An 18,747-nucleotide genomic window follows, 5' to 3' on the forward strand; every position below is an offset into this window, starting at 1 on the left:
CCCATGCGACTAGGATGGCTTGAGAGCATCATGGTGCGGCAAGCCCTCATCAGTCACTTGCCAAGGGCCAAGACCTGGGCTATTTCCAAGCCAGCCAAGGACAGAGGCACTGGCCCATCTCCGAATCTTCCATCCATTTGCCCTGATGCAGCCAAGGTCATGCCAGACCTGGTCAGATTAACCAGTTATGCTAATCAGATGGGCCGCATCCCCCTCCTCCTCATTCAGAAACACCGCTCTCCCCTCTGCCACCCCATAGTCCAAGGGGACTGTGGCGGCGCAGCCATTCAAGGCTTCCACAGTGTCCGCCTCTCCTGCCTTATTGCCCCCCATCCCTGCACCCTCCTCCCCCAGGCCCCATGCAGACTTTGAGAACCCACCCCACTGCCTTTGCTTCCGCTCTTCCCTCCACCTGGACACCTGACCTGCGCCTCCGCTAGCTGCTGGGCTCTTGCTTGTCCTTCAGGGTCCAACTTGCCTGCCACCTCCTCTAGGAAGTCTGTGTGGGCACTGCGAACACAGGAGCAAATAAGACCAACAGGGTCCTTGCCCTTCCGAGAGTTCCTTAATATAAATCATTTTGTAGTTAGTGATTCATACCTTAGGCTGGGTTTTCTGTCATTCACATGGTGACCTGTGCCAAGCACTGATCATGCTGGGGACTCAGAGATAAATGACAAGTTGTTCCCCTCACCCCAAATGCCTGTCAATGCCTGGCCCGGATCTCCCATCTATTATGAGTTGAGGACCAAACTGCCCCCCATAAGAAGCATGACCCTGCTCCTGGGGCGACACCCAGGGCCCCAGCGGGCTCCACAAATGCACAGAAATCTGAACTGGCCAGTGCTAAGACAGAGCAGCCAGGGGCCAGGTGTTACCGCAGACACAGAGGAGCTCTTTTTCCTCAGGAAACGGAGCCTGGCAGGCCACCAGCCTGGCCAGGGCCCTCTCTGCAGCAGGCCAAGCCACGGAAGGATGGCAAGCAGACGTCCGGTAGCTGGCCTTGGCTGCAGACCCTGTCCTTGGATGTGTTCTCCCAGCTGTGCCCGCTCCTGGCGAGGGCCAAAGCCTGCCGCTGAGGGATGCAGGGGGGCCTGTGGGGGGGCCCGAGTGGGCAGACAGGGAGGAGCACAGGGGGCGGCGGCCGTGGGGGGCCAGGCTCAGTTCCTCTGCCATCTGCCTGGGCTCGGGGACGTGCCACACCGGGGAGGACACCTGAGGCCAGTGTGCCTGCTGAGTCCCAGTCTCCCGCCACAGGGCAGGTGCCGGGACCCACAGGCGGGTCAGTCCTAACACTACCTTTGGTGGGTGCGTGACCTTGGGGGAGCCTCCCCGCCCATAGTGAACAGGAAACCTGCCCTTTGGGGTCACGACAGCGGGCGTGACAATGTTCGCTACGAAATCCTCAGCGGGGAATGCCCCGCCTCACTTCACTCCTGCGGGCTGGCGACCTTCCCTTCTCCACGGCGCAGGTCAGCCCCCCAGCCTCAGCCTGCTGCAGTACCGCCGGCGGCCACACAGCGGCACTGTGGGAGCTCGGCCGCCCAACGCGGCAGCCGGCCAGTCCACCCGCAGAGGGGCCGGGACAGCCCCTGGACTCGCACTCCCTCCCTCGGCCTGCTCCTGCCCCGGGAGGCTGCAGCCTGTGACCCGGCTGAGCGGGGATCGTCCACTGGACGCTCTGTCCCAGGGTGATTTTGATCAGAGGTTCTGGTGCCCCTCCCTCCCTACCACTGGGCTCATTGAACCCAGGCCGAGGTCGCGTGTGGGGGAGCCTCACCTTCTTCCGTCCCCAAGATGCCAGGCTCCTCTTAGGAGCCCATCCTTCCCTCCTCCTGGGTAACAGGCGGTCCGCGTCCGGTGCCCCTAGCAGCCTGGACGCCCAGGGGGAGCCGCTCGGGGACTTACTGACGCTGCTCCCCCAGCAACAGGAAGTAGTGAGATTGCTCTGTGTGATTTCCATTGCGGACCTACAAGGCCACCTGCCCTGCCGAGCCACCTCCTGTCCCACAGACTCCACACCCCACCCTCCGCAGAGCCGCAGCGCCCCCCCCCCAGAGCTCTGGGGTGCCCCCTCCCATTTCACAGACGAGGACCTGAGGCAGGGGACACACCCAGGGTCATGCGGTGCACTGGCAGGACAGGGACCCCAACCCAATTCCCCGGGGGAGTCCTGCTCTGACCCGGGTGGGGTACATAGGGGAGCCCACGCTCCTCCGCGTGCAGGCTCTCTCGTCCACACAGCCGCAGTGGGGAGGGGTGACCGTGACCAAGGGGTGCCCGGCCCCCTTGCAGGTATCTGTTTCCATGGGCCATGCCGAGCAGGGGCTGGGACCTCGCAGGGGCCTTTAGCGCAAGTTGAGCTGAGGAGGGCGCTGGGGGCGGGAGGAAGGGATAGGGCTGCGTTCAACTGTGAGTCTGGGGTCTTTGGGGAAACCGATGTCCAGCCCTCCGACGACGGGCTGAGAGTCCCGGGGCGGGGGGTAGCCTTCTGGAAGCCTCCCTGTGCACAGCCCGGACACGCAGACCCCACCCCACCCCCACCCCCCGCCTCGGCCCCCGACCACAAACGGCCAGCCCGGGAGGAGGGCCCCCGGCCCGCAGAGGAGGCGACCCGCCCGGACCTGCAGGGCCGCAGGGGGCGGCCAGGGGCTGCAGACAGGAAGGTCTCGGGGCGGAGGGAGCAGCCTCTCTGGGCCAGACTCAAGGCGGCCGGAAACAGGCGGCGAGCCGCGGGGTCCTGCCCGGAGGTCCGCGAGGCCCCGCGACCCGCCCCGGACGGAGACCAGGCCTCTCTCCCGGCCCCGCGCCCCATTCGGGGCTCTTCCCCTTCCCCTCCCGGCCCTCCCCGGCCCGGCCCCCTTCCCCCTCCCGCCCCTGCCCCTCCTGGGCCTGCCCCTTCCCCGCCCCCAACACCCCACGGCCCCTCCCTTCCGCGCGCCCCCCGCCGCGCCCCCTCGGCTCCAGCTGGGCCGCGGCCCATCGCAGGCACCCGGCCACAGCTGGAACCCATTACGCCCCCAGCGCCTCTTGGGACGTCTCGGCTAATAAGTGACCCTCTGTAAATGTTAGGAATGAGTCAGGTTTATGCCGCGCTGCTTCAGGCTTCCCGTTAGCGGGTGGCGCCTCGGATGCCCGGGGGAGCGGGGAGGGTGGGGGAGGGCGAAGGGGCAGAGTCGTTCCTGGCCTCGGAGGGAGAGCTTCCTGGAGTTCATTGTTCCTACAGCGGGGCCCGGGGTGGGTCTCACTACCCCCCTGAGCCTCAGTTTCCCCGCGTGCAAATACAGGGTTCAGGGCAGACAATGGCTGAGCCCCTTTAGCTGCCTTTCCCCCCAGGAGGACGTTAGACGCGGTTGATGGTCTTGGCATTCGTGCCTTGTTTGGCCCAGAAAGGGTAGCAGGCACATCCTCCCCCCCACCGCCCCGCCCCCGGAGGCAGGCTGCTCACCTCCCACCCAGAGTAATACTGAAGGGGGTCATGGGGGCGGGTGTTGGGGGATGGCGCCTTCCCAAGGCCCCCTGCTGACTCAAATTCAAGCATCACTGTGCGAAGTAAGGCTCCAGCCTGAAGAAGGGCTGGGTCCCAGGTGAACCAGGACTAGGGTTCTCACTCCAGGGGGAGGGCAGTGGAAGTTGGTTCTCGGTCTTTGCTCAGTGACCGTCCAGCACTTGGGCTGCTGTTGGGGATCAGAATGGGGCCTTACCAGGTGTCATGCAGGAACCCAGGTCTCAGGGCGGGGGGGTGACTCTTGGCATTCTGGTCCAGATGGAACATGCCTTGTGTCCAGGGACACCTCAAAGGTGTGTGTGCAGAAGATGCCAGGCTGGGATCTCAGGAAGGAAGAACAGAGAGAACGTACCAGGGCAATGGGGTGCGCAGAACAGGGGTATGCCCAGGAAGCCCTCCACCCCCACCAGCCAGGGGCTGAGTGTCAGAGCCAGGTGGAGCGGTCTGAACCTGGAAAGGCTTCAGGGAGAGCTGGGAGGAAATCAGAGGAGGGAGGGGAAGGCAGTAGGAGGCTGCTCAGTGGTCATCAGGACCCTGGGCTGGGAGGGAGATTTGGGGAGTCACAGAGCGAGGGAGCAGGCTCTGAGGGATCACAGGGAGAGGGATCCTGGGAAGCTACAGGACGGATGAGCTTCAGAAGTCTGGGACTGGGTGGGGGTGTGATGGGAGGACCCCGGTTTGCAGCCCTGGAGAGTCACTGTCTCCAGGATCCCCTGGGAAGCATCCGGTGATCTTGTCACACCAAGCCCTCTCACATCCAGAGTGAAGAATGTCCTTCCCATGGCCACAGTTAGACCCAGCAAGAAGGGCCCTGCCTGGGCCCAGGATTTAGAGGGCACCCCCCGGCCCTCCCCCAGCTCTGCCCACCTCATGATGCAAAGAATCCCCAGGGCAAAAGCAATGTGCCAACTCAGAGCCCAAGACCTCCTGACACCAGTCTCTGTGTATCCAGGACCCTGGGATTTCCTGCCCACTTGCAGGCCTCCTGAGACCTCTCCCATGGCAGGTCAGCTGCTCTGGACGAGCCAGGAAGGAGGGCTGTCCTCACTGCCTTCCCACAGCCCCTCCCGTGGTTCCTGCCCTGCCCTCTCCCAGGGCCCCCTCGTGCCCTTCCTGGTGGACAGGGCGAAGCCCTGAGTAGCTGGCCGTGTCCAAAAAGGGAGGTGGGTGGGTGGGCCTAGACCCTTACAAGTTGTCAATCCCTCCCAGCAACCCCCACTGTGAAAGTGGTGAGACCGTATGCTGCAGGCGGTCGGGACCGGGACCGGAGCAGGGATACCTGCCTCCCGGTGCCTCTGGAGACACCCACCGTGAACACTCAGCCCGGCCCCCACAGAGGTAGAGCAGGGCCAGAGGGCAGGGCACAGTGACCAGCTAGGCTAGGTGTCCTCTGGGTCCCCAGTGCTCAGAGCACCGCCAGGTTACTCTATAGGTAGAGAAACCAAGGCATGTGCTTTGGGTGGTAGCCTCACGCCGTCCTCTGCAGAGCACTTGGCGGCTGGGCCGGGGAGCCCTGTGGTAGCCCCCAGGGACCCCAGGGGGCTCGCTGTCCAGGAGGCTGCTAGCCCCAAGTGTGCCGGGATGGCTGTTTTTCAGAGGCTGGAGGACACCGTCTTGAGTCCCACGGCCAGCAGAGAAGACCGGGCGCTGACTGTACGTGGGGAAGGCCAGCAGGCTCTGCCCACGCCTGTACCTGCCCGAATCCGTGAGATCGTGGCTGGCAGCCTGGGGGACACACCACACCAAGGTGACGGGCGGTGGTAGGGGTGACGATGGAGGTGCGGGGGCACCAGGGGAGGCACAGAGCCATCAGCTGGAGTCCAGCTTACGTGCGTCCCCTGCCCCTGCAGTGTCCCCCTCCGGGTTCCAAGCCCCACCTAGGCTGGCCCCTCCTGTCATCTTGCAGTGTGATGGGGCACCGAACCACGCCCTCCCCGGGGTCACCCACAGGGGTCACGTGTCCAGACCCACAGCATGCTTACCACGAGGCCACAAGGACTGTCCAGCACTGCATTTGTGTTTGTGACACATTTGTGACCAGCTGTCTTGATTTCATCATATTTGTGTTTCATTAGATGAGCAAAAATCCTGAAGGTCGATACTCAGGAAGCACAGACACTGAGCAGGCCCCCCGCACCCTGCCCCAGACCTCTGCTCACCCAGCCCACAGGCCCCTTGGGGCAGAGTGCTTTGCAGCTAAGGAACTGGCCCCAGGCTGGGTCCCTGCAGCAGGGCCACCCAACTGGTCAGGCCACTTGGCCCTAGCTAGTGCTGGGGACTCCCTCGTGTGTGGGTCCCGACACCCCTTTCTATAGTAAGGGTCTGTCCAGCCTCCTGAAGGAACCAGTCACTCTCAGAAGGTGTGTGTTAAGGAAGAAGAAAGCCCGCTGTGTACTTAGAAAAGAAACTCCCTATTCAGATGAGATCGGGTTACCCTGACTCAGCAGTTCTCCCTGCTTCACAGGGGGCGGGGGTCCCCAGTGTCCAGGCCACTCCCACACCCTCCGCTCTAATTGGTTTGGGGCTGTGCTGGGGTTAAAGGTGTGGATGAGAGGTAAGGCGTCGGTGGCCCGCCCTCCAACAGGAGCGGGAGGGAGGCCTGGAGCATGAAGTCCACATCCCCCACACCAGGGTCCCGGGTCACAGCTGGACCCTCCTGGAAGAGCGGGGCAGACCAGCAGTGGGAGCCCAGGGACCGGCCCAGAGGCCCACCATGGGGACTGGGTGCCGTGTCTGAGAAGGTGGGGGGCCCTGGTCCGGCCGCCCAGGCTGACGCTGGAACTGCCCCTACAGGGGTGCAGGGGCCGCTGACCGCCTCGGCCCGTGTGCAGGAGGAGAATGAGCTCCTGCAGGACGAGCTGGCCAGGCTGGAGAACCTGCTGGCCCAGGCAGGCACTGAGCAGGACGAGCTGGCCAGCAGGTACCACACGCTCAGTGAGCGGGTAAGCGTGTGCACCGGGCACGTGGCAGGCAGAAGGCTGCAGCCTGGCCTGCGGAGAGGTGGTCACCTGCTGGGACTGGTGGCCAGACAGCTGGGACCATCGTTGAGTCTTAGGACATAGAATGACAGGTGACGTCAGCCACAGCACATCTAAATCCCAAACCACAGACGGGAAAACGGGCTGGAGGGGGAGGGTGAGGATAGGACGGGTGTCCAGGCCCCCTCTCCCTCCTGCAAAGTTCCCCCCAAGGTCTCCCAGCCCAGCTGAAGTGTTGACTTGTGTCCTGCCTGCCCAGGGGCTTTGTGGAGGCAGCCAGGTCAGTACTGAGCCCTCAGCCCCAGCACCTCACTTTTGGGGTCTGCTAAGAATTGGCCCCAACCCTCAGACGGCGCTTGTAGAGACTTGGCTCTGCCCCCTACCCCACACTTTTTCCTGACAGCCGAGGCCAGGGCAGCCCTCAGAGGATAGCTGTGACCCCTGGGTCCTCGGTCCCCAGGGCACCCACAATGCTTTCCGCCGCAGCAAGAGGCCATGTGGTTATAAAGTGTGGGGTTGGGGGGCCTCCTGTTGTTCAGGTGGGGAAACCATGGCAGAAAGCTGAGGAAACTTGCCAGGCCAGATCCTCTTTCCAGGGTCTGCCAGTCCGAGCCCGATGGCTCCTGACGCGGGACTGGGCTGCAGATGCCCAGCTCCCAGTGTGGGGTACTCAGAGCCCTTGTTGTGTCTGGCCCACCCCACCCCTGCTGTCTTCAGAGTCCTCCTTGCACTACGTGGCAGGATAGATGACCCCACTTTCTGGAAGAGAAAACTGAGATTCAGAGCAGCCAGACTTGCCCAGGGCTGTGCTGCCAGTGTTGGAGCTGGGACTGAACCAGGCGCTGGCCCTTTCCCCAGCATGACCAGTGACCCATACCAGCTGCCCGAGGCCCCCAGGATATCCGGGGCTTCCAGGAATCAGCAGCACCACCAGCCCCCACACTAAACACCGGCTCTCACCGCTGCCCCCATCCCTAGTGAGCCCCTCAGGGCAGGACCATGGGGTCATCCTCATCCCCATCAGCTCCAGGAGGACATCAGCGAGCTCGCCTGCCCTCCAGGGCTGTCTGTGTCCTGGGCCCAGTCGTGGGGGTGGGGGACCTTCCTAGCACATGGTGGGGAGATGTTGGGAACCGGTGGTGGGAATAGAAGCCAGAAATCCTGCGGACAGATTAGTAAGCCTCATGAGTCAGAACTGAACTCCCAGACCCCGCAGCTCAGCGCACATGTCAGGCTCCCACGGGCGTCTCAGCCTCCCCCTTGTGCAGGCGCCAGAGGGGCCCGGCCGCCCCCACGTCACCCCGAGCAGATGGGCAGGGCGGGGCAGGGGTCAGGGGGGCCAGTGTGACTGCTCTGTGGTCACCCCCAGCCCCTGCCCTGGCCTCCTGGCTCTCCCGATTTCCCCGTGTCTCAGCCCCCCACCAGCCAGCCTGCTGGGCCTGAGCTCCCCTCCCCAGACACCCCAAGTGTGCTCTGGGTCGGCACAGCCAGGGGCAGCCCCTAGCACCTCCTGTTCCCCTTGGAGCTCTAGGCTCCCTGTCTGCTCAGGCCCCAGCTGGGAGCCAGGAAGGACGCAGGCTCTGAGGCAGGCCTGGTCCAGCTCCGCTCGGAAAACCCCCTCCCCAGCAGGCTTGCCCAGGGTGGAAGTCCACTTGTGGCCGTGGCTGTGGGGGCGGGGTAGCTGGAGGGGCGGGACCCCACACTTGCGCTCTCTCAGCGGGGGTGACCGCAGGCCCGCCCTGCAGTTCAGCCATCCTGCCCTTTATGAAGCAGCCCCGGAGGCCCCCTCCTCAACCAGCCACAGGCACTTGGCCCAGGGTCGGGGGGGAAAAGGCCTGCCCCTCGGCCCCATCCCCATCGTGTGGAGGGGCCTCAGCCTCAGCAGACCCCTGCTGGCGGCCTGAGGGGTGCTCTCTCTCCCACCTCGGGGAGGGCTTTATGCCACAGCTGCCCTGCCTGGCAGGGTCGGGAGCTGCTGGCCAGGTGGGCTGCCATTCCTCCCCAGCTACAGGCCCGTCTGGAGACCACCGAGGCTCGGCTGCGGAGGTCGGAGCTAGAGCACAGCGTGGACCTGGAGGAGGCCCTGGGCCGTCTGGAGGCCGCTGAGCAGAGGTGGGTCGGGACTGATGCGGCAGTCAGGGCTACCGGGAGCTCGGCGATCACCCCTGGAGGCAGCAGACCCCACTGTGCCTTGGGGCCGTTGGCCAGTCTCTTCCCAAAGTGACTCCAAGTCAAACTTGCCTGGATGCGTTGGCCCCAGGCTTCAGAGGCAGGGGAAAGAGTGGGCAGAGCAGGGTGAGGAGGGGGACCAACAGGCTGTGGGCCTCAGGTGTGGGGTGCAGGTCCCATAGGTCTGGGGGTCTCACCGGCCCTGCGCTCCCGAGCGTGCCACCTCCAGGCCCCAATGCCACCGAGCTGGTGCTCTGGCCAGCGCCGCAGGCAGGCCCCCTGAGCTGACCATGGCCCTCGTTAGCACAGCTGGTCCCGGGGCACCCATGGGTGCTTCCCTCAACCCCACCCTTCTTCATGCTCCGGCCCTGACTCCCAGACCCCTTTGGCTCAGGCCACTCTGACTTCATGGTCAGGGGCTCCTCTGTTCACCAGCGGCCAGCACGTGTCATGCCCTAGCCTCCCCAGTGGTAACCCCAGTTCTCCAGAGTAGCCCCTGACCCCAAGCTCCAGGACACAGTCCCCGGAAGGGAAGGGGCATGTCTCCACACTGCAGGGAGAACAGCCAGGAGGGGTTGAGACCCTGAGCTCGGCTGCGTCTCCAGACCTGGGGGAGGTTAGAACATCTGTGGAGTATTTCCCGTTACTTGCTTCATCCTCAGGGACTCTGGGAACAGAAGGAAAGTGCTGAGAAACATTTCGAAAACCAGTTTTCAAAAACAGCAGGGGCAGGGGTGAGGGGTCACAACCCAAGAGGAGGTGATGCCCAAGTTGAAAGGGGAGCAGAGAAGGTCCCTTTTGCGGCCTCGCAGACTGGCCAGGAGGGCTAGCTCTCGGAGGGCCGCTCTACCCATCACGGCCAGCTTCAGAGGAGAGAGGACCCCACGGTCACAGGGGGGCTGCCCCCTTCATGGGGTGTGCCGGATGTCCTCTCCCCACTGCCCTGCCCCTTCCTCCCAGGCCCGGTCCCCTCAGCTGCCAGACCCGCCCCTCTCATGCATCTCAGGGCTCACCCCTGAACCTGGGACGGAGCCCGCCGCACTCGTGGGGCCCGGCCGGGGACGCTCCGCATGGGAGGAGGAGGGCGAGCAGGCATCTCAGAGATGGAGTGTGCCAGGGGGCACTCAGATACTGGCCCCAGTTTGGGGAGCCGTGGGTGCCCCATCGCAGGAGGTCAGTGCCGCTTAGCGGTGGCTTGGGGCTCTTCACACCCCAGCTGGGCTGGCTGGGCCCAGGAAGCGTGGGGCTTGGCTCTCAGAGCCTTTGGAAGGAGAAGCCCCCTGCCCGTGGTCATGCTGCTGCGGTTTCTGCCCCGCCAGGAGCACCGGTCTCTCGCAGGTGAACACCCTTCTGCGGAAACAGCTGGAGCACATGAAGAAGGCCAACGACAGGCTGGCCGAGGAGCTGGCCAGGAGAGCGGACAGCGTGCTCCACCTTCAGAGCGAGCTGGAGCTGAAGGAGGCACAGCGCTGGACTGAGAGACAGGTGCTTCCCCGCTTTTGCCCACTGGCAGGGGACACCTGTCCTGGTGCTTATGGCCCACGGCAGGGGGGAGGCAGTGGGGGCCGGGAGAGGGTGAATTGGCTCTAGCTGTGGTTCCTCCTGGAGGGCAAGGCCGCCGACCTGCTGCCCCACCATGTTCCCCATCGAGCTGGGCCACAGCAGTCTACAGAGTGGGGGCACCAGGTTAGGGAGGCCCTTCCTTGAGAACAGGCAGGCAGGACCCCAAGATCAGACTTGGAAAGTAGGATGAGGGCCCAGGGTCCTGGCTCTGGCATGGCCTGCCCCATTCTTTTTTTTTTTTTTAAGATTTTATTTATTTATTTATTTATTTGAGAGAGAGAATGAGAGAGAGAGAGAGCACGAGATGGGGGAGGGTCAGAGGGAGAAGCAAACTCCCCGCTGAGCAGGGAGCCTGATGCGGGACTCGATCCCGGGACTCCAGGATCATGACCTGAGCCGAAGGCAGTCGCCCAACCAACTGAGCCACCCAGGCGCCCCTATGATTTTATTTATTTGAGAGAGAGAGAATGAGAGAGAGCACATAAGAGGGGGGAGGGTCAGAGGGAGAAGCAGGCTCCCCGCTGAGCAGGGAGCCCGATGCGGGACTCGATCCCGGGACTCCAGGATCATAACCTGAGCCGAAGGCAGTCGCTTAACCAACTGAGCCACCCAGGTGCCCCGGCCTGCCCCATTCTTGAGAGAGAAGGAGGTCTCTGTAGGCCTGACTCCTGCTCGGGCTGCAGGGGCGGGGGGGCACTCGAAGGAGCCTGGGGCCACACCGTTGCTCCCAGCCCCTGGCCAGCGCCAGCAGGGCCCTCCCAGGCCTTGCCTAATCACAGTCTTCCGAAACCCTAAGCCCTTCAGGGGCTCAGGGCACTGTGCCCTAGGCCGCAGCCCCCGGGGATGGTCGCAAATGGCAAGACCCCTGGCGTGAGCTGGGGGAGATGCTTGGGACACATCACACCCTGCTCCCCTGCCTGGTCCAGGTCTTCCCACAGCTACGCTTGTGGCCACTGAGTGAAAAGAGGCATCCACGCCTCTGCTCTGGTCTGTCCTTGGACACAGGCCCCTGAGAGGGGCACGGCCCGGGGCAAGGCGGGCCTCCGCAGCTGTGGCCATCCCTAAAGGGGGCAGGTGTCCCCACGGCCTTCCTACTGTCCTCTGCCGGCGCCACTGGCAGGATTCTTCCCAGACACCACCTGGAAAATGGCCGCTTCCAGGTGAAAGCAGAGGCCAAGGGCGGCCAGCGTGCCTGGGCCTCAGGCTGACCGCACCCAGACGTGCCTCAGACAAGCCACCTCCCAGGGCCGTCCTGCACTGCCCGCCCAGCGTCAGGCGAAAGGACAGCTGGCTGGGCCCCCGCAAGCCCGGGGCATGGCTGCCACGCGGGACGGCTTGGCCCCTGTGCCCGGCTGTGTGTGGCTGTGATTCGGGGGAGGCCGGGTGGGCCCTCCTGCTGTGAGGAAGCGGAGGGCCCACAGAGGGGGAGTGCCACATTTACACGTGTCACCGAGAGGCTGCGTCTGTCCCTGCAGCGTAGTGGATGATAGCTGGGGGCCTGTTAGAGGCAGCCCACCACCCTGCCCCCACCTCCTCCTCCTATGGCCGGGCTGTGACTGCCAAGCGGAATGAATGCCCTGGAGGACAGGCCTCTAGTTCAGCTTGGATTGTCTTCATTTCCCCCTTGGCCGTGGAAGGTCTCATGGTCGGCAGGTGCTCTCTCTCAGTACCTTAAAGACCCTTTCGTTGTCCTCCGGCTCTGTGGTCACTGCCAGAAGTCAGTGTCCAGGGCCTTTGATGCTGGTGACTCCCCGCAAGGGTAATCTGTCCTCCCACCTGGCAGCTTTGACGTCGCCGTTCTGCGGTTTTACTAGGATGCGTCTCTGTGCAGATTTCTTTCTGTTTATTCTGCTTCAGACTCATCGGGATGCTGTGTCTTTGTTACTTTTGGAAAGTAGCCCTCACGTCTCCAAGCGTTGCCTGTGCTCATCCTCGCTCCTCCCAACCCCGAGCAGGCCAGCCGCTCTCACGAACCCCTGAGCCCCCCAGGCTTCTGAACCTGGCATGTCTTCTTTCTGTCACCCTGGTTTGTATTCTAGACAATTTCAAATATACCTACCTGGTCAGCATGTCTGTCTCTGGTGTCCAAGCTCTGTTAAACCTCCCTGCTTTGCTTAAATTCCAAATATTGTGTTTTTCATCTTTAAGAATTCTGGTAGATTCTTTTCCAAATATCTTACTCTTAACTCACATGTTCAAGCCTCTCGTCTACTTGCTGACGCATCCTGAAAATGGTTATGTTCTCCAATGCGTCTGATGTTCCAACGTCTCGAGTTCCTTAAGGTCTGATTCTATTGTTTCTGCTGGCTCTTGATCATAGTGCTCTGTTTCCTTGTGTCTTTAGTGATTTTATTTTTTTATTTTAAACCAAGAACTGTTTATTTTTCTTGGAACTTTGGGAAAGTTCTTCAGAACCTGGAATGGATGTGCTATCTTCCAGAAAGGGTTTTCATTTGCTTCTGACAGGTGCGTAGGGGCTCTGATAGTCTTTGGGGCCACAATGAAGTACGTTTTCAGCTTGAGTTTTTTTTAAGCCACCAGGTTATATGACTTCAGACTGAAAACTACAGGCTGACTTGTGGCCCCATATCCACAGGGAAGATCCTTTTCCTTCCCGTTTTACCACCAGGCTGCTGTCACAGAAGCACAGACCGGGGCTTATGTTATGTTAACATTAATTCTCACAGTTCTAGAGACAGGAAGTCCAAGATCAAGGTGAGAGACTATTCAGTGTGTGGCCAGGGCTGCTTCCTGGGGCCTGGACAGCTCCTTCTCACTATAACTACACACACACACACACGCACACACACACGCACACGCACACACACATGCACGCATGCACCCACACGCACACACACGCGGACAGCTCCTTCTCACTATAAACACACACATGCACACATGCACACGCACACACGCATGCACACACGCGCACGCACACACGCGCACACACGCGTGGACAGCTCCTTCTCACTATAAACACACACATGCACACATGCACACGCACACGCACACGCACATGCACACACACGGTGGAGGGGGCGAGGGAGCTCCCCGGGGCCCCTTTATGGAGGGCGCTAACTCCATCACGAGGGTGGAGCCTGAAGACCCCACCTCCAAATCCCATCCCACTGGGGATTAGGTTTCAACATTCAAATTTTAGGGGACACAGACATTCCATCCACGGTACCTCCTTACAGTGTCCTGCAGGCAGGGCTGGTGTGTGCATGCGTGTGTGTGTGGGCACCTGGGGGTTCTGGTCAGTCACAGCTGGCGCCCCTTACTTAGAGAGCAGCTTTGAGACCTCACTCATGAGTGTGGGCAGACTCCCCCTTTGGATGGACCCCAGGTTTTTTTCTCGGTCCCCTGAGCCTGTGGTCAAGGAAACATGCTCAAGTTGCTGAGTGTGGCAAGAGGTTGCCTGTATTCCTCTGGAGTTCCTGACCTCGCTGGTTCCTGGCCTGAGGGCTCCTCCCCACGTCAGCCCGCCCAGCCTTGCATTCCGGAAGCTGTGAAGCCTGGAATCTAATGTAGTTTCATCGTCGTTATTGGGCAGGCCAGGCCAGGCATCTGCTCCTCCAGGAGGCAGGTCTAATCCCTGCTCTTTGATGATCACGATGGGGGTGAGGGGAACGGTGCAAGTATACAGAGGACTCTGGTCCCAGGCACACAGGGGCCTACAGCGAAGTGTTCCTGGGCTCAAGGTGGGGACCTCAGATGTGGGGTCAGGACAGGGGATCGGCAAAGGCTTCATGAAGGAGGGAGGGTGTGTGGGTCTTGAGAGCCGGCAGAAGTGAAGGCACTCTGTCTGAAAGCAGCGTTTGAGAGGCGCCTGGAACAGGCAGGGAGGGCAGATGTTTGGGAGTATGGGGCAGTGCTGGGCCCACGGTGAGCCTGCTGGGGTCGCGGGAGGTCAGCACTCAGGACACAGCCTAGTGCAGGGCCCAGGAGGGTGGCGTGGAGACTCAGGACCCCTGGGCTTCAGCTCAGCTCCCTGAAAGGCTGACACTGCTGGCCACACACAGCCCCATCCCATTACTGCCCCCAGCTCCGTCCCCTGTCCCTCCCCCACAGTCCTGCAGTGGCCTCCTGCTCCACCATTACTACCCAGTTCACTCTGCCCTGTCTCAGCGGGCGGCTTCTCCACCTTCCCCTCCGTGAGCTCCACATGGTAGAGGCTTCTGTGTCCCTGGCACCTTCAGGGACCAAGCGCCACACCTGGACATGTTAGGGGCTCCCCTAGAGTAAGAGTTGCTCTCTTGGTGCTGGAGGAGGAAGGGAAGCCTCTGGGGGGAGGGGGTGGGGGGCGCACAGTTGCTGAGGGCTGCAGGGAGACGAGGCTGGGTGAGTCCTGGTTCTGGGCAGGACCTGGGTGTGGTCACTTCCCCAGGTCCTTGGGGTGGGGGAGTGAGCACTGCTCCCCAGGAAGCAGGCAATTTGCATTATTTGGGAAGATAAGCCCATGGGAAAGGGGGCTGCAGGACCATAGGTGGTGCTGGGTCTGCTCCCTGCCATGGGAGACAGCCCAGCTTGGCATCCAGAGGAGGGGGCTGTGGAGAGGGTGAGTGGGGTTGTGGGGCTCCTCTCACCTCCCACACCGGAAGCAGACTCAAGCCTCTTGCTTTCAGAGCCAGCGCACACACTCAGGGGGGCCCCAGGACTTCCTCCTCCTGTGGAGACAGGTCACGGCACTCCGCATACAGCTGGCCGAGCTGCGTGCGACCACAGAGAGGTGAGGGCACGGGGTCCACTGGGTTGGCCCCCCAGGTGTGGAGGAATGGACAGGAAAGGCGAGCGATGTGGGAGAAGCACAAACAGACAGAGCAAGGTAGGCAGATGTGCAAGGGGAGAGAAGGCAGTGGGACAGGCCAGTTAGGGGGATGCTGCAGAGGGGAGGATCCGTAGGGCAGAGCCTCAGGGCCCCTCAGATCCCTTTGGCACTTCACACAGGTCTGACCTGGGATCCTTGAGGTACATGTCATGTCAGCACCCCATTCACATAGCAGGAGACTGAGGCTCAGAGGGTCGGTGTCGTGCTGGAAGCAGAGAGCCTGTCCTGGCCGGCCCCAGCTCCCCCTCCCCAGCTGGGATGTGCTGGAGGCTTCTGAGGATGGCAGGGGAGGGGGTCGGCTGTGGGCAGAGAGCAGGGCCCAGGTGACCAGATCCTGCTTCTCCCAGTGGCTCGCAGCCTTCGGGCCCGGAGCCCGTGGACAGTCCTGAGGCTCAGCTGGGGGTGCTGCCCTTGTATCCCAGGGGTCTCACGGACATGCGAGCGGAGGCGGCCAGGACGGCCTGGCGCCTGCAAACGGCCTGCCTGAACCTTGACTCCAACCTGCGTCTGTCAGCCAGCAGCGGGGCCAGTGCCCTGGAGCAGCAGGCCCTGCAGGCTGTGCGGCTGGAGCAGCAGCTACGGGACAAGGTGCAGGAGATGCTCCAGCTGCAGGGCCGCTGGGACGCAGAGAAGGTGGCGCTCCAGGCCAGGTGGGTGCCGGGCGGCAGGCGCAGGCGGGCCGGGAGGCTGGACCTGCCAGCCCTCTGCTCACGTATGTGGTGGCGCTCCTGGCGGCAGAGGGATGGTCCCCAAGATGGTGGGCTCACAAGTCCCTAACCAACCTCCAGAGGCCGAGCGAGAGCGCCCGAACTTTGAGGGTTTCAGGGGACGCTGCAGTGGACGCATTTGGACTGTGTCCTCCTAGCTGAGTCCCAGAAGTGGACTTTTCCGGCCTAGAAGCACATCCCTCCAGAGGTGGGCGCCTGCTTTGAGGTAGCCCGTTTAAGAAGCTGAGGCAGGTGGGGGGCCCAGGTCTACTCCTGGTGCAAATGAGCCTCAGAGCAAGCACACGAGGTTTTGGACGCAGAACCATGTCGGTGGCTCAGAAATCTCGGGAGGGCAGCTTCGGCAGGCAGTGGGGAGACAGCGCCCCAGGGAAGGCCTAACCTGCTGGCCCCGGCGCACAATTCACAGAACCTAGGATCACTCGGCCACAAACACCTGCAAGCTGAGGGGAAGAAACCTGCCCTGCCCTCAGGGGGCCAGCTGAGTCCAACAAACCCCAGAGCAGCCCCAAAGGAGCATGATGGCCCAATGCAGCCTGCAGGGGCTTCACCCCAGGGCCTGCGCCAAAGATGCTGGGGCCTCAGGAAGGGAGACCCAGGTGCCACGGAGGGGAGCCAGGGGTCTTTGAGAAGAAGGTGGCTCCTGGGAAGGACGGGACAATGACATCACTTGTTAGATTTCGGTGGCTGAGGCGCTCTAGGCAGAGGAAGCAGCTGGACCAACGGCCCTAAGGACAGGGGCAGGGCCTCAGGGGCCACCAGCCATGACGCTGGAGAGCAAGTTGGGGTCAGGGTGGGGGCCTGAAATGCTGAACTCTGATTCTGCACGTTGCTCCAGGGACAGTGGGGGCCACTGAAGTTTCTAGAGCAGGAGAGAAGTGTCTGACCAGGCAAGGGACTAAGGCCCGCTCGGCCAATGCCAGGGTGTGGGCCACAGCACAGGGGGAGTGTGGACACAGCCCGTGCATCTTCGGGGCCCCCCTGCACCCTGGGCTTTGTTCTCTGCTCTGACAACCCTTTCCCCGGCCCCCACCTTTTCTCCAGGGTCTCCAAGCAGACGCTCCTGGTGGAGAAGCTCACAGAGCAAAACTCGAAGAAGGAGGCAACCATCTCTTCCCTCAGAATGCAGATCCAGAAGCTGGTGCGTGGGGCTGCGAGAAGGCGGGCGCAGGGTGGGGGTTCGGCGCCGGCCCTGCTGAGGCATCTGCTCTGGCCACAGCAGTCCCAGCGCACCAGAGGCCAGCTGCTAGCGGGCACCTCAGAGGACGACGCCGAGTCCCTGCAGCACGTTCCCAAGAGCATCCCGGAGGTGCAGGCCCGTCTCGGTCCTTCCTGGGGTAACGCGGCAGAGGGGCTAGGATCCTGATGGCTGACCCTCCACAGGATCTGGAAGGGCCCTGCCTGGCCACAGCCCTGAGCTCTCTCCCTCCATCCCTTCCTCTCTGCACCCTGAAGGTGGCCCGGGCAGATGCCGGGGGCCCAGAGCTGGCATGGGGTGACAGTGCTGGAGCTGAGGAGGCCCGGGGCCCACTGAGGAGGCCCACGCGCTCTGCGTCCCCCCACCGGGGTGTGTCCCCACCGCGGGCCCGCTCCCCGGACACCCCGGACCCCACACTGCAGGCTGTGCAGACAGCCTTCGGGAGGCGGCGGCTGCAGGAGCAGGTGGGCAGCCACGGGGCTATGCACAGAGGGCCATTAGCCGGCCTGCCCGTGGCTTACCCAGGGCCGGACACCCCCCAGGGAGGGAGGCCGGGGTGCCAGCGAGGGGAGCCAAGGGCCTTTGAGAAGGAGGCGGCTCCGGGGAAGGGTCTGGACACAGCCAGTGCATCTTCGGGGCCCCCCGAGCTGCAGCCCCAGGGAGGGGGCTCCGGTCTGCAGTGCAGCTCTGCTGGGGGAGTCTGGTCCAAGGCCCGCCTAGGCCAGAGGGGGCTCACGCTGCACGCCCGCCCCGGGGCAGGAACTGCGCCTGCAGCTGGAGTCCTCACAGGCCATGGCCGCCAGGCTCCGGGAGCAGCTGTCTGAGAGCCAGCAGGAGCTGCAGGCCTCAAGGAGGCTCCTGCAGGAGCGGGTGCGGGAGCAGGTGCAGGAGCGCGAGGACCTCCTGCGCAGGCTATGGACGCAGAGCCGGGAGGCACAGCACTGCAGGGCGACCAGCGAGCTCCTGCGAAGGTGACCGCAGGGCTGAGCGGGGCAGGCCGGGCAGTGCCAGCCGAGGGGCGCTGCCAGCAGGAGAGAGAGCGGGCCCACCTCCAGGACAGAAACTGCTCCTGGCAAGGCCGCCTCCTTTGGCCTCACCTTGTCCCCTCAGCCCCACAGCCCCCTGCCTGCTCTGAGTCTCCTTGCCCTCATCTGCGCCCACCTGGGCTGCCTCTGCCCAGGCTCAGCCTATGCCCTGCCCCCTCCACCTGCATCCCCAAAGTGCAGCCTGGTTCCACCTGCATGCTCTCTCCCCGCTCCCGCCTGACTCCCAGGACTCCTCCCAGGAGTCCTGTCCATCCTTCAGAAATGGTCCGTAAATCCCCAAACTCCCTTCCCTCCACATCCATTGGGGCGGACTGAGAGCCCTCCTGGGCTGTCCTGTGGATCTGGTGGCCTATGGTGCAGTCAGCCATGAGGCTTTCTGGATGCTTCTGTGCACATCTCAGTGCTCTGGGGTCAGTGGGAGTGGGGAAGCACGGAATCTCCCGAGGCCCACAGTCCTGAGTGAGGGGCTACAGGTCCACACCCTGCCTGGGCTGGGATGTGGGGGCCCGCAGGCTCTGACTGGAGGAGCAGGTGCTTCCCAAAGGGGCCAGGAGAGGGAGCAGCAAGGAGGCTGCCTCCCCTCATCCCCCCTGGGGGTGGGGGAACTGTGGCTCCATTGGGGAGGGGGGGGCTCCTTCTCTGGGTGACCCGACAGTGCCCTCGGTGCTGAGACCGGGGATCTGAGGAGAAATGAGCCCAACCCTGCCTTGAGAGGCACCCGGAGAACGACCG

At 63.1% G+C, this 18,747-nt stretch overlaps 1 protein-coding gene across 1 annotated transcript in view; it reads left to right on the forward strand.

Moving 5' to 3' along the window:
- CROCC2 (ciliary rootlet coiled-coil, rootletin family member 2) overlaps window positions 1-18,747 on the forward strand; it is a 67,211-nt gene that overhangs the window by 3,992 nt on the left and 44,472 nt on the right. Inside the window, exons 2-10 of the mRNA XM_064585849.1 lie at window positions 5,105-5,255; window positions 6,302-6,450; window positions 8,492-8,598; window positions 9,975-10,140; window positions 14,844-14,947; window positions 15,469-15,696; window positions 16,816-16,912; window positions 17,227-17,433; window positions 17,729-17,940. Coding sequence (XP_064441919.1) covers window positions 5,105-5,255; window positions 6,302-6,450; window positions 8,492-8,598; window positions 9,975-10,140; window positions 14,844-14,947; window positions 15,469-15,696; window positions 16,816-16,912; window positions 17,227-17,433; window positions 17,729-17,940 — 1,421 coding nt within the window. The remainder of the gene's footprint in view (window positions 1-5,104; window positions 5,256-6,301; window positions 6,451-8,491; window positions 8,599-9,974; window positions 10,141-14,843; window positions 14,948-15,468; window positions 15,697-16,815; window positions 16,913-17,226; window positions 17,434-17,728; window positions 17,941-18,747) is intronic.

Source organism: Mirounga angustirostris, unplaced genomic scaffold, assembly GCF_029215605.1.
Source record: "Mirounga angustirostris isolate CCGP_5_RB_7025 unplaced genomic scaffold, mMirAng1.0.hap1 SCAF_3, whole genome shotgun sequence".
NCBI classification, from domain to species: domain Eukaryota; kingdom Metazoa; phylum Chordata; class Mammalia; order Carnivora; family Phocidae; genus Mirounga; species Mirounga angustirostris.